This window comes from Aquarana catesbeiana, linkage group LG01, assembly GCF_042186555.1.
Source record: "Aquarana catesbeiana isolate 2022-GZ linkage group LG01, ASM4218655v1, whole genome shotgun sequence".
In the NCBI taxonomy this organism is placed as follows: Eukaryota; Metazoa; Chordata; class Amphibia; order Anura; family Ranidae; genus Aquarana; species Aquarana catesbeiana.
The window spans coordinates 553,779,754-553,799,663 of record NC_133324.1 but is presented as its reverse complement, the minus strand read 5'-3'; the positions used below and the strand labels follow the sequence as shown (position 1 = coordinate 553,799,663).

At 43.5% G+C, this 19,910-nt stretch overlaps 1 protein-coding gene across 3 annotated transcripts in view; it reads right to left on the bottom strand.

The window, feature by feature from the left end:
• The window catches only part of SSBP4 (single stranded DNA binding protein 4), a 735,140-nt gene that overhangs the window by 32,567 nt on the left and 682,663 nt on the right, over positions 1-19,910 (bottom strand). For all 3 annotated transcript variants that reach the window (XM_073595915.1, XM_073595931.1, XM_073595924.1), the window contains 2 exons: positions 1,643-1,702; positions 865-931 (listed from right to left, as the gene is read on the bottom strand). In XM_073595915.1, the coding sequence (XP_073452016.1) occupies positions 865-931; positions 1,643-1,702 (127 nt within the window). The remainder of the gene's footprint in view (positions 1-864; positions 932-1,642; positions 1,703-19,910) is intronic.

Below are 19,910 nucleotides of genomic sequence, written 5' to 3'. Positions count from 1 at the left end.
CAGTAAAAAGCAATCCTGATCATGGTGACATAGTTATATAGGACAAAAATTATGAAATTTAATTTTAGGATCAGCAAATATTGTCTAAATACAAGATGTATATATACTGTATTCTTACTTCAATGTTGGTGTGTTTTTTGTATTTCTTTCAGATCTATGCAGTACCCTAGTTTGAAATGTATCTGTGCAGAGGCTCCCTGTAATACAAATCAGTCACTGCTGCTCTCTCTCATTGTGCAGAGTGACTGGTAACTGGACAATAATATTATTAACAGCAAGTAAAGAAATTCAGGCAGTGAAAAATATAGTCTTCCTTTACTTTGGTGGTCAGTGAAGAAGGGCCCTTTAGATTGGTCTTCAATGGGGAAATGACCCCTTACATTGGTGGTGAGTGGGAGAAGGGCCCAACTGGTCAGTGGAAAGACTGCCCCTTACAGTATTGCTCAATGGGAAGAATACCCCCTTGCAGATCTCTAAAAGTATATTTGGTGTCAGTGGTTGAAGAAATTGCTCATTACTCAAGCAACCCCTAGCAACCTTTGTAGGAACCCTAGGGTTCCACAAGACTCTGGCTGAAAAAGGATGTTTTAGAATGTTTCTTTGCCTTGCTTGTGAATTAGCTTGTAAATTAGCTAAAAATATAAATGTAAATTTATTTTTCAGGTAACACTTAAGCTACACAAACATTTAACCAATTTCCAAAAAACATTTCCTAAATCTTCAATAAACAGGAGCAAATCTGTATTTTAGTTTTAGCTTACTGCAGCTGTGCATTTTCATACATTTGTTTACTTCTGTATTGGTCTGACATGGTTATGCGTATTAACCCACTTACACATTCAGTTTTTTTCTATATAATCATACCTTGTGGCCGTGTTGGGTCAATGGAGTTTGGCAGCAAAGGCTGAGAACCTGGAACCCCAACGGGGGGCTATATAAAAAAAGTGTGTTATTTGTTTGAAGGATGAATACTTAAGAACAATAACTAAAGCAAGAATACTAAAGAATAGTAATTAAATCAAATATATTATGTCCAAAAGTTGGACATAAAAATTTCAAAATAAGCATGTAATGAAAAAATGCATATAAAGAAAATACTTTCAGTAAAAAGCACCTGTCCAAAACTTTTCTGTCAATATAGCAGATCTAGAGATATACAGTATAGGGAGTTATAAGCAAATCTCAGTGTTAAAATCTGAGCCTCTCACCTCCTGAGCCTCCATTTGAGTCAGTGAGGTTACTTGTCACATTAGTACTTTTTTCGGAAACATTTAGATCTGCATATGAATTCAACTATATCTCTGGGTCTACTATCTCTACAAAATATTTAGACAGGTGTTTTTTTTTTTTTTTTTACTGAAATCTCCTTTTATGCATTGTTCTACTGATATTTTTATTAACTTGTATTATTTCATTACTGTGACAATTTTAGCTAAAATAAATATTTTACATCCATATTTTTCTATCATATTTTCTACCATGAAAACATTCCTACATTCCTACAAAAAAGAAAAAAAAAAAAGAAAAGAAAGCTAATCCTTGCAGGTTTTTTGAGTGAGTGTGAGTGTAAAAAAAAACAATGCAAGTTTGGAAATTCTATAGTATGTGATAATTTGCCAGTTTAATTTGAATGCAAACAGACCTGATTTGGCATTCTGAGGGTAGGTCGAGGGCCACCAGGATACCGAGGGGACATGAATGGCTGAGAACACAAAAAATAAAATAATAATAAGGTAATTGCTATAAATTATCCAGCAGAACATGATTGATTATCCACATTATGATATAATATAGTTTTATGAGGAAGGATTGTCGGTAGAGATCATTAGACTGACTAATAAACACTCATGGGATGCGCTTTTGTTATTTAGGGTAGATCCACAGAGAGTAGTTAAAGGAATTTGTAGCAGTTACTTTTTTATGTACAAAAGAAACACTGACAACTTATGTGAGAAGGTAAATGCAATCTTGTAGCCCTTGGTTGCATTGCAGTCTCCTTTTTATTGCCTTATAATGCAATGATAGTAAAATTCTGCATGCTATGGACAAAAAAAACCATTGACCTTTACAAGTGTAAAGGTACCATACCATATGACTGAGCAGATGCAAAAATGCAAATGTAAAAAATCTCATACTGTTGCTTGGTGACCATAGGGGGCAGATCTCGAAGACTTCGCACTCTATTATAGAACAGCTTTACTTGCACAAGTCCTGGACTGGTTCCATAATGACAGTAGGTCACAAATGAATTCTTAACCTCTCTCTGCTACCCTAAAGCCCTTCTTTGGTCTGATAAATTGACTAGACATAAATCGAAATGAGTCTCCATCTTGACAGCAGCCACAGTTCACTGCTGGTTCAGATAGCTTGAGAGTTTTGGCCCTTCCTTTACTCCAAGCCCCTTCACTCCCTTTTAAATATCCCTCAATCTCTCTATGATCTTAATGCCCCTAAATCTGAAAAAGGGACAGAGCTTTCTGGCCGAAACATATTCTCACCAAAGAAAAACAATTCCAGCATTGTTTCAATTCTTTCTGACCTACAATATACACTCCCCTACTTTCTACCAGCTTCATTGAGAAAGATGTCTTCCTCTGCAGAGGATTGGCATAAATTACTCTCACCCACACCCTCTCCATTTCATCTAAAATGCAAGAATGCAGTTACAAAATCCCCACCAGGTGGTATTATTGCCCCAAAAAGATCAATAAGATTCTCCCTTTCACTTTGGACACGTGTGGGTGCTGCTTTAGGGAACAGGACACCCATATTCACACATGGTGGGGATGCCTTTCAAACATGTCCTTTTGAAAACAATCCTCACAATTTTTATAGAAAATGCCATCTCACCAACATACTTAATACCCTAAAAATACAGCTAGCATTACTTTCTGTTCCAGGCTCAAGATTGTGAAATCAGCCTTGAAATTCTTTTTAACAGAAGTTGGACAGGTTATTCCAAAACACTGGAAGTCCCAAGATGTCTTTACAATGGCAGAATATGTTAAAGCTCTTAACAGCATTGTGCAAATAGAACAAGTGGCACAAGACAACAAGGGAACAGGGAGCTTCCAAGCCTTATGGGCCATTTGGATTATCTATAAAGATTCCTCAAAATTTTAAACTCATTTGTAAATGTAATTTATATACTGTACATAGGGTAAATTCAAATGAAGTCCCTACTGCCCTCTACCCCCTATCTTTTTTTACACTGCCCCCATTTTTGTTTTCTTTTTCACTCTCCCTTTTACGCCCCCTCATCTCTACCTGCAATATTTTTCCTTTATTTACCCACTCTAGTCTAGTACTCTTTACACTTTACTGTTCCACACTAAATATATTGGGATGGTGTTCTGTTTGTAGAACTAACATCTTTCCAGATAAAATCTGACTTAAAAGAAAAAAGGCTGTGAGCTAAACTTTTCTAGGGCATTTGCTCTTGAATAAGTTTATAGAGTACCCCTAAGTGTACTTCCTTGACCACTTTTAGCTACACTGCTAAATTGTAGGCAATTTGATTTGATTTCTGCAATGAACAGAAAGCAACCACTAGCACCTATGAGAACGCTAATATTTCCATTTTCCCAGACTCCTCTAGGGAGTTGCAGAAACAAAGAGCTACATTTATTGAAGCCAAATGCAAATTGCATGAAAAAGTCTTTATTTACTCCATGTTCTATCCAGCACAACTGCAAGTGCACTTTTCCACCACCCTGAACATGTCATGGACCGCCTCCACATTAAGCAGCACCTCCAGGGGAGTTTCTTCACTGTTCAATTTAAAATGTATTAAAACTAAAAAAAATGCTGAAGGTGTAGTTTTATATATTCTATCATATATTTCATACTCTTTGTTATTGGATTATACAACCTGCCTGCAGCTTCACTGAATATCATTTGTGTTGCTATATGCTTTTGGCAATGTCCCTAAGCTTGTGTACTTTGTATGGGGAATTTAATATGTTATTGAACCCAGTCCTTTATATACAAAGTAGTTCCAACTCTTGTTCTGTGATTTGCCCTGCCAACCTCCAGCAAGCAGTTTCTGAACTTGGATTGGGTAGACCTTTGGAGATACTCATGCACACATACAAAGAGATGTTTTACCACTGGCAAAGAGGCATTTTCCTGCATTGACCTCATGCTAGGTAACGCATTTAAAGCTAGAACATATGGTACAAATTATTTAAAAAAAAAAGTGGCTAAGATGATTCTTTCACTGAATTGCACATACATACAATATTAAAAATGAAAAAAAAAAGCTGTGCTTAAAGAAAAAATGCGTCACAAACAGAATAAAGGATATAATGAACAGTGCAATTCAAGTATACCATAAAAGAGTTGTGCTACTAAGTATTGATGACAAACAGTAATCTTATAACTAGTGCAATAAGTATAAGTGAAATGCAGTGATCATACATCACCTTTGAGAAATCCCAGTCAAGACACCACCACTTGATTGTGGAAAGAATACAAGCTTACCAGCTTAACAGGACCTTCTAATTAAAGAAAGGTCAACAGAGCATGTGGCCATATAACCCAGCCAGGGTCTTCACAGAACTTTTCAAAAGGGTCTCTTTGGAGGCAGATGTTTAGACAGTGATGGTCATCTCATCATTATCCTCATAAACTCATTCCCAAAGATATAGAAGAAAATGCTGTACATAGTGTAAAACCACTTTAGCAAATGTATTCAAATACAAGATTGCACTTACATTAGTAAAATAACAATAGCGCTTTGTAATAACTCTTCGCCAGCCAGCAAAACAGCAAATGCCCGCACTTCCGGGAACAGGAACATGCAATGACGTCAGCACGTCGCTCTTCTCTATGCATTTCATCAGACGTAACGTCCGGGGCACAGGCGCAATGCTGCGGCTTCGCTGCATATATAATACTTTGTGGCCAAGCCTTAATCCTAGTCGCGGACCTACGACTGCATTGTCAACTGCTCAAGGCTGGGTGACATTAGCGCGTATAATTAACCAAGCCTCAATATGAACAGTGCCAGACCACAAAGCAGATGCATCTCTCCTAGATCACCAACTTAGTATAACACGTAAGTAAAGTGTTCACAAATCCATTGGTCATGTAGATGTCACCAAATGAAATTCCTAAAAATTTTCAAAGGTACTATTTTAATGGGGTCACCAGGCCTTAAGTTTTCTAAAGGGCCCTCTAGTGGACAAATTCAATATGAACGATAAAAACATAGCCCAATAGTGCTAAGAGACTTTACATTTGAAAAAAACACAGGGATAGACTCCCTAAACAACTGTAATGCAACTCTGAGTGAGGGTTAACCACATTAATAAGTATGAACCATTAGGCATTACAAATATCAAAAATGATATATAATACAACCCAATTAGCCATAATATTTATACATTTAGCATTGGGACAATAGAACCTTACCCACAACAATAAATCCATTGAATAAGAGATCAAAAAAAGTCCAAAAATAAATTAAAACCCAAAAATATGAATATACTGTAACTAAAATAAAATATAAAAATACATAAATAAACATTGGCGTATCCAATAAAAAATCATTCTACATAAAAAAATACATGAATACATAAATACATTTAAATAAGAGAAAAAGGGTGTCTTAGGTTGTCTATAAAAGCATTTATGCTAACATCCACATTAGGGCCATTTGGGGTAAAAGACCTAACCTTATGTATCCATTTCATCTCCACCTTGGAGATTTTCCTAACTAATGAGTTCCCTCCCCAATGTGGAGTGTATTTATCTATTCACAAGAAAAATCATGTTTGAAGGATCTCTATTATGTGCAATTGCATAATGTCTGGATACTGAATGTTTTTTAAAACCCTTCCTTATGTTATTAATATGCTCATTGAGCCTAACTTGGAAGGCTTTCTTGGTCCTCCCCACATACTGGAGGCCACATGGGCACTGAAGCAAATAAACCACAACTGAAACAGGTAATGAAAGTAAGTTGCAGTAAAAGTATTTGTCCTTCTATTTTTTTACACCTATTGATGGCACATACTTGACATTTTCTACAGAGGTAATAACCAGTGAGGTTCTGAAAGAAAGAGAGTTTTTTCTGGTGGATTAAAAACATTTGGGGCTAATCTATCTCTCAAGGAGGGAACTCCCCTATAGACCACCTGAGGTTTAACAGGTAGGATGTTTTCAAAAGGTCTATTATGAACTCTTTTTGGCGCCTGGGGAGATTTGATTCTTGATCCAAGCATTATACCACTGATGAAAAACCTAGATCATGTGATATGGCTATATATAGTGATGTCACATCCTCTGTGACTAACCAAACGCCTTCTCTAGGTTAATAATTGGACAATATATTGATGACATGTCTAGTGTCCTTAATGTATGAAGGCATTTTTTGAACCAGAGGTTGAATGTAAAAATTAATAAACTTGCTCACCTGGGACATGATGGAATCGATCTTGCTAACTATAGGACGACCCAGGGGGCAAGTTTCACTCTTATGAATTTTTGCTAGATAATATATTACCAGAGTACATGGAGTAGTTGGTTCTAGAAAAGATTTTTCTTTCTTATTTAAAATGCCCTGTTTATGACCCCTATTAAAAATCCTTTCCAACTCTCTGTTATATGTCCGAACTGGATCACCACTAAGTGGGGTATAAAATCGCATCCGTCTCTAAAAATGGATGTCCTCTTGCTCCAAGAGACCCACTTTCCCACGTCTTTCAACCCCTCCTTTCTTCATCAACACTTCCCCCAGTTTTACCTATCCAATGCGGAGAATAAAACAAAAGGAGTAGCCATTTATTTTTCTAAACACTTAACCTTCTCCATGTCAGAGGTAACCAGAGACCCCTCAGGCAGATATATTTTGGTAAAAGGCACGATAGATGATATGCTATACTCATTTGTTTCATTTTACACTCCGAATAGTGCTCAAGCTAAATTTTTTGCATCCATGCTACACTCTCTCGAGTGGCAGCTAGAAGGAATCATTAACCTCAGGGGCGACTCAAACGTTGCATTTGACCTTTCAATGGAGAAATCGGGATCTGGACTTCCCCGTACCAGACGGCCCGCTAAACAAAGCCAAAAAATAGCTAAACTTGTCTACGACTCAGGACTGGTTGACATTTGGAGAGAACTCAATCCCCGTTCCAAAGACTACACTCATTACTCTGCTCCCCACCAGACCTATGCCAGGATAGATCATGTTTTCCTTCAAGCCTCACACATACCTCTTGCAGTAAAGTTAACTATTAGGGACTCCCCTATCTCAGATAACTCCATGGTGACTCTTTCCATCCGCTATTCCAATAACTCAAACAGGGAATTTAAATGGCGACTCAATGAGGCGCTCCTAAGTAACCCAGTCCATTGCACCCTCATAGAGAAAGACCTGAATGATTACTTGCACACGAATGACACTGATGCAATTACCCCAGCTACTCTATGGGCGGCCCACAAAGCGGTAACAAGAGGCAAGATCATCCAGTTGTCCTCCTGTCTAAAAAGGGAACATCGAGCTGAGATAGATAACCTCACTAAAGAATTTCATGCTTTATGTAAATTACATAAATGAGAACACACCCGAGTTTTCCTTCAAAAACTGGAAGCAGCCTGTTTGAACCTAAACCTGGCTCTTACCACCGAGGCTGAAAAGTGCCTATGTTGGTCTGGCGTAAGATTTTACTCCCAAAAGGATAAGATTGGTTCTAAATTGGCCACTAAACTGACCCCCAAACCCTGCCCTTTGGCTTTCCCCAAAATCCGCATGCCCTCTGGCACACTAACACAGAACCCCCAATGTATTATGGAATGCTTCCACGAATTCTATGCCACCCTATACAAAGACAATAACTCCTGCTCCCCCGCCCGACTAGAAGAATTCCTCGATACCATATCTCTTGCCAAACTCTTGGCCGATCATACAGCTCTCCTAGAAAGCCTATTACCTCCTTTGAGGTCATCAAGACTATGAAGACACTCAAACAAGGTTCCGCCCCTAGCTCAGATGGGTTTTCAGTAGGATACTACAAGAAGTTTTCCGATACCCTAGCACCTTACCTGTCCGGTTCTTTAACTCCCTACACTTGGGATCTCCGTTAGAAAAATCCTTGAACCTGGCATATATTTCGGTCATCCCTAAACCGGGCAAAGACCCAGCTGCGACTGGCAACTATCGACCGATCTCCCTGATCAATAATGATCTGAAGCCTTTAACGAAAATACTAGCAAACCGACTCTTGTCATTCATAGCCCAGTATGTCTAAAAGGATCAAGCAGGATTTATTCCAGGGAGCCAGGGACCAGACCAGGTAAAAAGGGCTATAGAATTAATAACCCTTCTGGGATCACACTGGGATGGGGGAGCCCCACAGGAGGGATTTTTGCTTTCCATAGACCTTCAGAAAGCCTTCGACACAGTTACATGGCCGTTCATTTTCAAGGTTCTGGATTCTGCATTCCCTTTACTCTAAACCAAGTACTCAAGTGAGAATGCAGGGCAGATACTCAGATCTTTCTGACATAGGGAAAGGCCCACTCTCGCCCCTGATATTCGCCATCGCCATAGAATCGTTGGCGATTGCTATACAAAATCACCCTGACATTAAGGGAGTTATGTGCGGACCCCAAGAACATAAATGTGCCCTATTCGCAGGTGATTTGCTGCTCTTTGTCACATCACCCCTTATATCCACCCCTAACATCCATAAGCTCCTTCAACAATTTGGTGCAGCCTCCAGTCTTCTGAACATATCAGTTCCCCCTGACTTGTTGGAACGTATGCGGGTAAACTTTCCATTCTCCTGGAGGCCGACTTCTTTCCCTTATTTGGGTGTTAACCTAATCCCCAAATTTGACCTTTTGTACTCCAGTCACTACCCCCCATTGTTTAAAAAAATAGAATCATACATGTCCACATGGTCCAAACGTGATCTATCATGGCTGGGTAGGGTGAACTCCATCAAAATAACCCTCCTACCACGTCTCTTTGTACCTCTTTAGATCCCTTCCAATCCCGATTAAAAAATCGCAACTACTACGATTTCAATCCTCAATTCTGAAATTCATATGGGGGCCCAAAGGTAGACGCTGCTCCAAGGACATACTCTTCGGACTCAAATTCCAGGGAGATACTAAAATACTCAAATCCCGGTGATACTAGCCCCAACCCTTTCCCATTCGATGGCACTCTGGGAATCACATCAGAAGCATTCCACTTTGACATCCACCTACCGGCCACTTCCTCACTTATTTCAGAATCCCGACTTCCCCCCTGGCCAAAACATCCTTGCCTTCAAATGGTGGCATTGATAAGGGCTTATATAGGATAGGACACTTTCTCAACTCAGTGGGGACCCTTTCAGTCGGATACTGTATTAGCAAACTAGAAATGCCTAACTCAGAGAGATATAGACTAATCCAAATTACTCACTTTTTGCAGTCCATATGGCATAATAAACCAGAACCCCCCCCACACTGACTGCATATGAGACATGGTGCCCCAACATCAAGGATCAGAGGGGGGGTATTTCCATCATCTATTCCTCACTTGCCAGGGCCTCAAATAAACCTCTCTACGCCAGACTCTGGGAACAGGACCTGGCAGAAGAGTGGGACCTAGATAGGTGGTATCACTGCTTTCACAGGTCATTCAAGGGCATTCAGAACATTTCCCTGATGGAAGCCAACGTTAAGATTCTCACATGCTGGTACCGAGTCTCCTCTACCCTTGGTAAAATTTTCCCAGACTCTTCCCCTATGTGCTTCAGGGGCTGTGACCATATAGGCTTCCTATTTCACATCTGGTGGACCTGCCCATGAATACGGAGCTTTTGGAACAGATTTTTCCACATGTTGAGAAGGGTCACAGAGGTCGCGGTCCCACAGGTCCCTGAAATAGCGCTCCTTAACCACAAGGTGGATAAAATACCCCAAAATACACAAACATTGATTATCTACATGCTCCTCTGAGCCAAAATCACCATAGCCAGGAAATGGAAAAGGCATTCGGTGCCAATTTCTGCAGTAAAATGTAAGATCTCCTGGATCATGGCTCAAAAGAAGATTGTAAGCATTCTTCTAGACAAATTTGAATTCTTTTGAGAACCCTGGGTTGCCTACACTAATACACCACTACACCCAGGCGGCTATAAGGCCCCTATACCAGAACTCTAGGTGTCCTTCCTCCCTCTTCTCTTCCCTTTCCTTTCTTACTCTTCTTCTCTCTCTTTCTTATTGGAGACAACCTGTCTCTTCCAGGCATGTCTCTTTCTTGGTTGACCTTCGCCGGTGATATTTGAATTACTTTAAAAGCCGTAACGATCCATGCTGAGGCGTAGGGCACTTAAATTCTGACCTGGGATACCCTGGGGACCTGAGTGTACTGTCACTCTGATCAACCTGAGGACCAGGTCTCCAGGACTCTACCTGATCCTGTTTTGAAGAAGACGGTGTTGGAGGCGTACAGCATAGATGCCCCAATATAGCCTCGCCTCTAACAGATTATTCACACAGAACTCAGGCTAGCACCTTCTCTTTTCCAGATGTTCCTCTGACTGACTGGTTGACAAGAGATACAACTGGCCCACATTATGGTGCAGCGAGAAAGACTGCTTGATAGTGATCTGCCTGACCTACACAACACAGCAGTCACAATAGCTCGGTTTGGCCACACTGGTCTACCTGGCCGGTTACTTATCATTTCTGGAGCGGATGCCCAGAGCCGTTCTATCCACAGTGAGCTCCCCTTGGGGTGGTGGAATTGGCTACTGGGGTCATTCAGCATCCAAGTCTGTCTCGTTATACCTCTTCGGCCCGGGAGACCAGTGTTGGCATCCTACAGCTACAGACAAAATGTCTGAGTGCGCTAGGCCTCTCACTCTCTTGTACACTCAAAGCTTAGAAGCTCCATAGGTTGGGCGGATATAGGTCTATGTTATCAGTAGGGATGAGCTTCGTGTTCGAGTCGAACCCATGTTCGACTCGAACATCGGCTGTTCGATCGTTCGCCGAATTGCGAACGTTATGGGCCGTTCGCGCTAAATTCGTGTGGCGCGTCACGGCCCATAATTCACTGCGGCATCGCAGTGCATTGCTGGCTGATGATTGGCCAAGCATGCACTATGACCCGCATGCTTGGCCAATCACAGCACCGTCAGTAGAGAGAGCTGTAATTGGCCAAAGCCAGGGTGGCTTTGGCCAATTATGGCTCAGGGGATTTAGTACACACCCCACACTATATAAGGCTGCCTGCACGGCGGCCCTGTGTAGTGTGTGTTCCGGTGTGCTGAGAGATAGAGAGAGAGAGAGACAGTGTCATTTGATTTGAGTTAGATAGATTAGGCAGAACAGTCAGTCAGTTAGCTGCACTTACAGTGTATTGTGTATATATATGCATCCCAGGTGTTGCATATATATATATACACTGTATTCAGTTTAGCTAGATCCGTTCCTGTTATCTTCTATCTAGACTATTTACATTTAATGCAGTGCGTCCTGCTCACAGTGTTCAGCTAGATCCGTTCCTGCTATTTACATTTAGTGCAGTGCGTCCTGCTCACAGTGTTCAGCTAGATCCGTTCCTGTTATCTTCTAGACTATTTACATTTAGTGCAGTGCGTCCTGCTCACAGTGTTCAGCTAGGTCCGTTCCTGCAATTTACATTTAGTGCAGTGCGTCCTGCTCACAGTGTTCAGCTAGATCCGTTCCTGCTATTTACATTTAGTGCAGTGCGTCCTGCTCACAGTGTTCAGCTAGATCCGTTCCTGCTATTTACATTTAGTGCAGTGCGTCCTGCTCACAGTGTTCAGCTAGATCCGTTCCTGTTATTTACATTTAGTGCAGTGCGTCCTGCTCACAGTGTTCAGCTAGATCCGTTCCTGTTATCTTCTAGACTATTTACATTTAGTGCAGTGCGTCCTGCTCACAGTGTTCAGCTAGATCCGTTCCTGCTATTTACATTTAGTGCAGTGCGTCCTGCTCACAGTGTTCAGCTAGAGCCGTTCCTGCTATTTACATTTAGTGCAGTGCGTCCTGCTCACAGTGTTCAGCTAGATCCGTTCCTGTTATCTTCTAGACTATTTACATTTAGTGCAGTGCGTCCTGCTCACAGTGTTCAGCTAGATCCGTTCCTGCTATTTACATTTAGTGCAGTGCGTCCTGCTCACAGTGTTCAGCTAGATCCGTTCCTGCTATTTACATTTAGTGCAGTGCGTCCTGCTCACAGTGTTCAGCTAGATCCGTTCCTGTTATTTACATTTAGTGCAGTGCGTCCTGCTCACAGTGTTCAGCTAGATCCGTTCCTGTTATCTTCTAGACTATTTACATTTAGTGCAGTGCGTCCTGCTCACAGTGTTCAGCTAGATCCGTTCCTGCTATTTACATTTAGTGCAGTGCGTCCTGCTCACAGTGTTCAGCTAGAGCCGTTCCTGCTATTTACATTTAGTGCAGTGCGTCCTGCTCACAGTGTTCAGCTAGATCCGTTCCTGTTATCTTCTAGACTATTTACATTTAGTGCAGTGCGTCCTGCTCACAGTGTTCAGCTAGATCCGTTCCTGCTATTTACATTTAGTGCAGTGCGTCCTGCTCACAGTGTTCAGCTAGATCCGTTCCTGTTATCTTCTAGACTATTTACATTTAGTGCAGTGCGTCCTGCTCACAGTGTTCAGCTAGATCCGTTCCTGTTATCTTCTAGACTATTTACATTTAGTGCAGTGCGTCCTGCTCACAGTGTTCAGCTAGATCCGTTCCTGTTATCTTCTAGACTATTTACATTTAGTGCAGTGCGTCCTGCTCACAGTGTTCAGCTAGATCCGTTCCTGTTATCTTCTAGACTATTTACATTTAGTGCAGTGCGTCCTGCTCACAGTGTTCAGCTAGATCCGTTCCTGCTATTTACATTTAGTGCAGTGCGTCCTGCTCACAGTGTTCAGCTAGATCCGTTCCTGTTATCTTCCTACTGACAGGCAGGCTTGTCTGGTTACAGTATATAAAGCTACCTGAAGAAAATTACAGGTGTTCTATTTGATCCTATTAGTACCACGGTCAGGCAGCTAGACTATTTACATTTAGTACAGTGCGTCCTGCTCACAGTGTACAGCTAGATCCGTTCCTGTTATCTTCCTACTGACAGGCAGGCTTGTCTGGTTACAGTATATAAAGCTACCTGAAGAAAATTACAGGTGTTCTATTTGATCCTATTAGTACCACGGTCAGGCAGCTAGACTATTTACATTTAGTACAGTGCGTCCTGCTCACAGTGTTCAGCTAGATCCGTTCCTGTTATCTTCCTACTGACAGGCAGGCTTGTCTGGTTACAGTATATAAAGCTACTTGAAGAAAATTACAGGTGTTCTATCCCAGCTTAGTGCAGCTACAGGCCATTAGTATGTCTGGAAGGCCAAGAAGGAGAGGCAGACAGTCACAAGCCAATAAGAGAGGGCAAGCAGGCTCTGTGTCTAGTGCTGGTCGTGGAGACGGTGCATCCTCATCAGCACGTGGCCATGGGACACGCTTGGCCTTTTTTTCGGCAGCTGGCCGTGTTGAGCCGCAACATGCGGAAGACTTGGTCGAGTGGATGACCAAGCCGTCCTCATCCTCCTCATCCTCTCTCACCCATGCCCAGGGTGCTTTGTCTGGCAAAGCAGCGGCCTCTTCCCTCAGCTCAATGTCATCAGTGACTCCTTCCCTAGCTCCACCATGTCCTCATGAGGATTCCCTCGAACTGTTTGACCACAGTGTTGGGTACATGCTCCAGGAGGATGCCCAGCGTTTGGAAGGCTCTGATGACGATACTGAGCTCGATGAAGGCAGTAACATGAGCACGGACAGAGGGGGTGCCCAAGAAGGACAGCAATCTGGCAGTCATGCTCCCCCTGCTGCAGCATACTGCCAGGTTTGCTCCAGTGATGAGGAGGGAGGGGATGATGAGGTCACTGACTCAACGTGGGTGCCTGATAGGAGAGAGGAGGAGGAGGAGGAGGAGGAGGAGGAGGCGGCGGCACATCACCAACGAGGCAGGATGCCCTCCAGGGGCCAGCCTAAGGGCAGCACATTGACTGCATCACACCCCAAAGCTCCACATGTGCAGGGCGCTGCAGTCTCTGCGCGTTATTCAAAAAGTTCTTTGGTGTGGGCCTTTTTTGAGACGAGTGCATCAGATCGCACCGCTGCTATTTGCAACATATGTCTCAAGCGTATCTCGCGTGGCCAAAACATCTCCCGCTTGGGTACCACATGCTTGACCAGACATATGTTGACCTGCCATGCAGTTCGTTGGCAAGCGTATCTAAAAGACCCACATCAAAGAACAAAGAGGATCTCTCCTTGCTCCTCATCAGCTGAGATTTCCAACCCCACTAGACCTTCAGTCCTCTCTGAGACCTGCAGTGAGAGGAATGAAGGTGTAGAATTAGGTGTGTCACAGCCAAGTACTTGTGGGCAATCTGCTTTTGGTACACCGACGTCAGATTGTACCAGGCAAATTTCCCTGCCCCAGCTGCTGCACCGCCAAAAGAAGTTTGCTCCCAGCCATCCACATGCCCAGCGGTTGAATGCTAGCTTGGCAAAATTGCTAGCACTTCAACTGCTGCCTTTTCAGTTGGTAGACTCTGCCCCCTTCCGTGAGTTTGTGGAATGTGCGGTTCCTCAGTGGCAGGTACCCAAACGCCACTTTTTCTCACGGAAGGCGATTCCGGCTCTCTACCGGCATGTGGAAGGCAATGTCCATGCCTCGCTGGACAGGGCGGTCAGCGGTAAGGTGCATATTACCGCTGACTCATGGTCCAGCAGGCATGGACAGGGACGTTACCTAAGTTTCACGGCGCATTGGGTGACTCTGCTGGCAGCTGGGAAGGATGCAGGACAAGGTGCAGTAGTGTTGGAGGTTGTTCCGCCACCACGCCTCCAAAATGCTGATTGTGACACACCTCTCTCTTCCACCCCCTCCTCTTCTTCTTCCTCCATGGCCTCTTCCTCGGAACCAGCGGTGCTCCGTAGGCGTTCAAGGGGCTACGCAAGTACGCAGGCCAAAAGATGCCATGCGGTGCTTGAGCTGGTGTGCTTGGGGGACAGGAGCCACACTGGGGCAGAGGTTCTGTCAGCTCTGCAGGGGCAGGTTCAGAGGTGGTTGACGCCACGCCAACTTAAGGCAGGAATGGTGGTTTGCGACAATGGCACCAACCTCCTCTCTGCCCTCCGACAGGGACAAATGACCCATGTGCCCTGTTTGGCTCACGTCCTTAACTTGGTGGTGCAGCGGTTCTTGGGCAGGTACCCGGGCTTACAGGATGTCCTGAGGCAGGCCAGGAAAGTCTGTGTGCATTTCCGCCGGTCATATAATGCCAGTGCTTGGCTGACGGACCTCCAAAAGGAGTTTAACCTGCCCAAGAACCGCCTAATCTGTGACATGCCCACCAGGTGGAACTCAACGTTGGCCATGCTGCAGCAGCTGCACACGCAGCAGAGGGCCATCAATGAGTACCTGTGCGACTATGGCACCAGGACAGGGTCAGGGGAGCTTGGTTTTTTTTCCCCACGCCAGTGGGCCATGATCAGGGATGCATGCACTGTCCTGTCACCATTCGAGGAGGCCACGAGGATGGTGAGCAGTGACAGTGCATGCATCAGTGACACTGTCCCCCTTGTCCACCTGTTGGAGCACACGCTGCGTGGAATAATGGACAGGGCACTTGAGGCAGAACAGAGGCAGGAAGAGGAGGACTTCCTTAGCTCTCAAGGCCCCCTTTATCCAGACAGTGTTCCTGCGTGCCCGCCGATCACACAGGAAGAGGACGAGGAGGAAGAGGAGGAGGAGGAAGATTGTGTCAGTATGGAGGTGGAGCCTGGCACTCAGCATCAGCAGCAGTCTTTAAGGGATCAGTCCCAAGAAACACATGGACTTGTACGTGGCTGGGAGGAGGTGGCTGCGGACCATGTCGTTCTTAGTGACCCAGAGGACTCCGGACCGAATGCCTCAGCAAACCTACGCTGCATGGTCTCCCTGATCCTGCAAAGCCTGCGTAAGGATCCTCGTATTCGTGGTATCAAGGAGAAGGACCAATACTGGCTGGCAACCCTCCTTGATCCACGTTACAAGGGTAAGGTTGCGGACCTTATCTTGCCATCGCAGAGGGAGCAGAGGATGAAACATCTTCGGGAGGCCTTGCAGAAAGGTCTGTGCAACGCGTTCCCAGAGACTGGGAGGTTACAAACTCCTGTTTCTGGACAACGTGTTGCTGAGGCTTCGGTCAGTCAAAGAAGGAGCGGTGGAGAAGGTGGCCGTCTGACCGATGCGTTCAGACAATTTTTTGGTCCGCAGCCCCAAGGTATGATCGGTTCCAGCAACCATCGCCAGCGTCTGTTTTACATGGTGCAGGAATACCTAGGGGCAAGATCAGACTTGGACACCTTTCCCACCGAAAATCCTCTGGGTTACTGGGTCTTGAGGATGGATCACTGGCCAGAGCTTGCACAGTATGCAATTGAGCTACTGGCCTGTCCTGCATCCAGCGTTCTTTCGGAACGCACATTCAGTGCTGCTGGAGGCGTGGTAACCGATCACAGGGTGCGTCTGTCCACCGACTCGGTCGATCGGCTGACCTTCATAAAAATGAATGAGTCTTGGATCACCACCAGCTACCAAGCACCTGATGCTGATGTAACCGAATAATTTTTTTTGAAATCTCAGATCCCTTCAAAGACTGCCTATGCTGATGCTGAGTGACTATCCCTGAGTAATTATCCTCTTCCTCCTCAATCATCACGCTGATAGCTTGTAAGAACATTTTTGGTTCTGGGCGCCACCACCAGTGCCTAAGGCACAATTTTTCAGCCCCTGTTTAACAGGGGCGTGTAATTACAATTTTTGATGTAATACTTTGCAGCAGGGCTCGTTCCTGCATTCCAACTAGAGTGTCTGTGAGGGGTTGCAGTGTTGTGGCACCAGCACCAGTGCCTAAGGCCCAATTTTTCTGCCCCTGTCTAACAGGGGCGTGTAATTACAATTTTTGATGCAATACTTTGCAGCAGGGCTCGTTCCTGCGTTCTAACTAGAGTGTCTGTGAGGGGTTGCAGTGTTGTGGCACCAGCACCAGTGCCTAAGGCCCAATTTTTCTGCCCCTGTCTAACAGGGGCGTGTAATTACAATTTTTGATGCAATACTTTGCAGCAGGGCTCGTTCCTGCGTTCCAACTAGAGTGTCTGTGAGGGGTTGCAGTGTTGTGGCACCAGCACCAGTGCCTAAGGCCCAATTTTTCTGCCCCTGTCTAACAGGGGCGTGTAATTACAATTTTTGAAGCAATACTTTGCAGCAGGGCTCGTTCCTGCGTTCCAACTAGAGTGTCTGTGAGGGGTTGCAGTGTTGTGGCACCAGCACCAGTGCCTAAGGCCTAATTTTTCAGCTCCTGTTCAACAGGGGCATGTAATTACAATTCTTGATCTAATATTTCACAGCAGGGCCCTGTGAGGGCTTACAGTGTTGTGGCCACAGCAACACCTAAGGCCCAAATTTCTGCTGAGTATATAGGGCAGGACCCTACTTTCAAACATCTAACTTACAAACGACTCCTACTTGCAAACGGAAGGAGACAACAGGAAGTGAGATGAAATCTACCCCTAGGAAGGGAAATTCTCTCCTGTAAGAGTTAATATGGGAAAACAATTTCTCCTTTCCACTGATGCTTTCCAATCCTTGTTCCACAAAAAAACCCAAATTTTCAAAAAACATTTTTCATTGGGACAAAAAAGTGAGGTGAAATCTTCTGAAGAGGAGGAAAGACAGCAAAACAAATGTCACAGGGGTGATAACCCTTCCCTATGTTTTCCAAAAAGCTTAGAAAAGATTTTTTGGCTGGAGCTAAACACGTTAAAAATGTTCAAAATTACAAACAGATTCTACTTAACAACAAACCTACAGTCCCTGTCTTGTTTGCACCGCCTGTATACTGCTGTTCAGAGTATATAGGGCCTGGTGGCCCCACACCTTTCCTTATTTTAATTTGGGTGCGGGGTTCCCCTTAATATCCATACAAGACCCAAAGGGCCTGGTAATGGACTGGGGGGTACCCATGCCGTTTGTCTCACTGATTTTCATCCATATTGCCATGACCCGACATGACATTAAACCCGCAAGCAGTTTTAAATGAGATTTTTTCCTTTAAAAATGACATTTGGTGCAGGGACTGTTCTAAACATGGGAAACACGCGTCACTTTACAGGCATACTATAGACACCCCCCAGGTACGATATTTAAAGGAATATTTCACTTTTTTTTTTTTTTACTTTAAGCATCATTAAAATCACTGCTCCCGAAAAAACGGCCGTTTTTAAAAGTTTTTTTTGCATTGATACATGTCCCCTGGGGTAGGACCCGGGTCCCCAAACCCTTTTTAGGACAATACCATGCAAATTAGCCTTTAAAATGAGCACTTTTGATTTCGAACGTTCGAGTCCCATAGACGTCAATGGGGTTCTAACGTTCGTGCGAACTTTCGGTCCGTTCGCGGGTTCTGGTGCGAACCGAACCGGGGGGTGTTCGGCTCATCCCTAGTTATCAGTTAGATTAAGACAGTTGTTTGATGCATATATGTTCTTGTCTTGTACTTCTACCTAATCACCTTATCTAATTTTGAGCTTTACAGTATTCTTGTATTCTGTAAAACAATAAAAATATTGTAAAGAAAAATCCTTCAAGGAGGGAGCCAAACCTCCCGGAGGATTAAACAGCTAGGCATTCCAGAGGATAGAATACTGAACATCAGTGGGAATAATCCTATTCTCTTTAATGGGATTAGACATGATGTATCGTTTGATGTTTAATTTGTGAACATACTTATGCACATCCATATAGGTTTGAAATGTATTCAACTTACTGGGGAGGGCGAACTTTCGACCTTTACCTAAAATCTTTTTTTCAGCGTCTGTCAGTACCTTTTTGCTGAGATTAAATATTCTATCTCTTACACTCTTTTCCGTTTTAGCTTGTATTCTCCTCCCCCCTCTAGTCCCTCTCATTGTTCTATCAGTCTTTTTATTCCCTGATTTGGCTGGGGAAAATCCCAATTATGGGGTCCTCCCTGGTTATTTCCCAATGTCTGAGAATAGTTTTTAACCTTATCAGCAGGTTCTCCCACTATATGAATCATGGGTGTCATGCTGATAATCCTCCCAAGATCCATATTGGGTAGGATCATCTTGCCAATTGTCATGGTGCCCATATTCATCCCAAGGGGCTCCCCTATCCTGTAGGGGGTAGAAACTATTTTAAGTGGCCACATTATAACTACAGTATATATGGTCCATTACCCTTCCTCAGGGATTGGTGCTGGGATTGTTGATACCCTATATATCCTATATGGAGGACCATTATTATAACTGCCTCCTCCCCTTCCTTGTTTCCTAAAGGAAGATCTAAACAGTGAGTCTTGTCTAGTACTCCTTGACTGTTGTGGGTAAGGTTCCACTGTCCCCGATGCTAAATATCATGGCTAATTAGGTTGTAATATATAATAATTTATTATATTTTTAATTCTTAATGGTTCATACTTATTCATGTAGTTGACCCTCACTCTGAGTTGCATTACAATTGTTTAGGTAGTTCATCTTCGTGTTTTTTCAAATGTAAAGTCCCTAGTTTTGATCATTCATATTGAATTTGGTCACTAGAGGGCCCTTTAATAAACTTAAGGCCTGGTGACCCCATTAGGTAATTTAAATAGTACTTCTGGAAGTTTTAGTGAATTTTTAGATTTTGGCATGTTAATTTAACCATAATTTATGTGGTGACATCTACATGACCAACGGATTTGTGAACCCTTTATTTATATAGCCGTGATATAGTAAATTAGTAATCTAGGAGAGATGCATCTTCTTTGTGATCTGGTGCTGTTCGTTCACATTGAGGCTTGGTTAATTATACACACTAA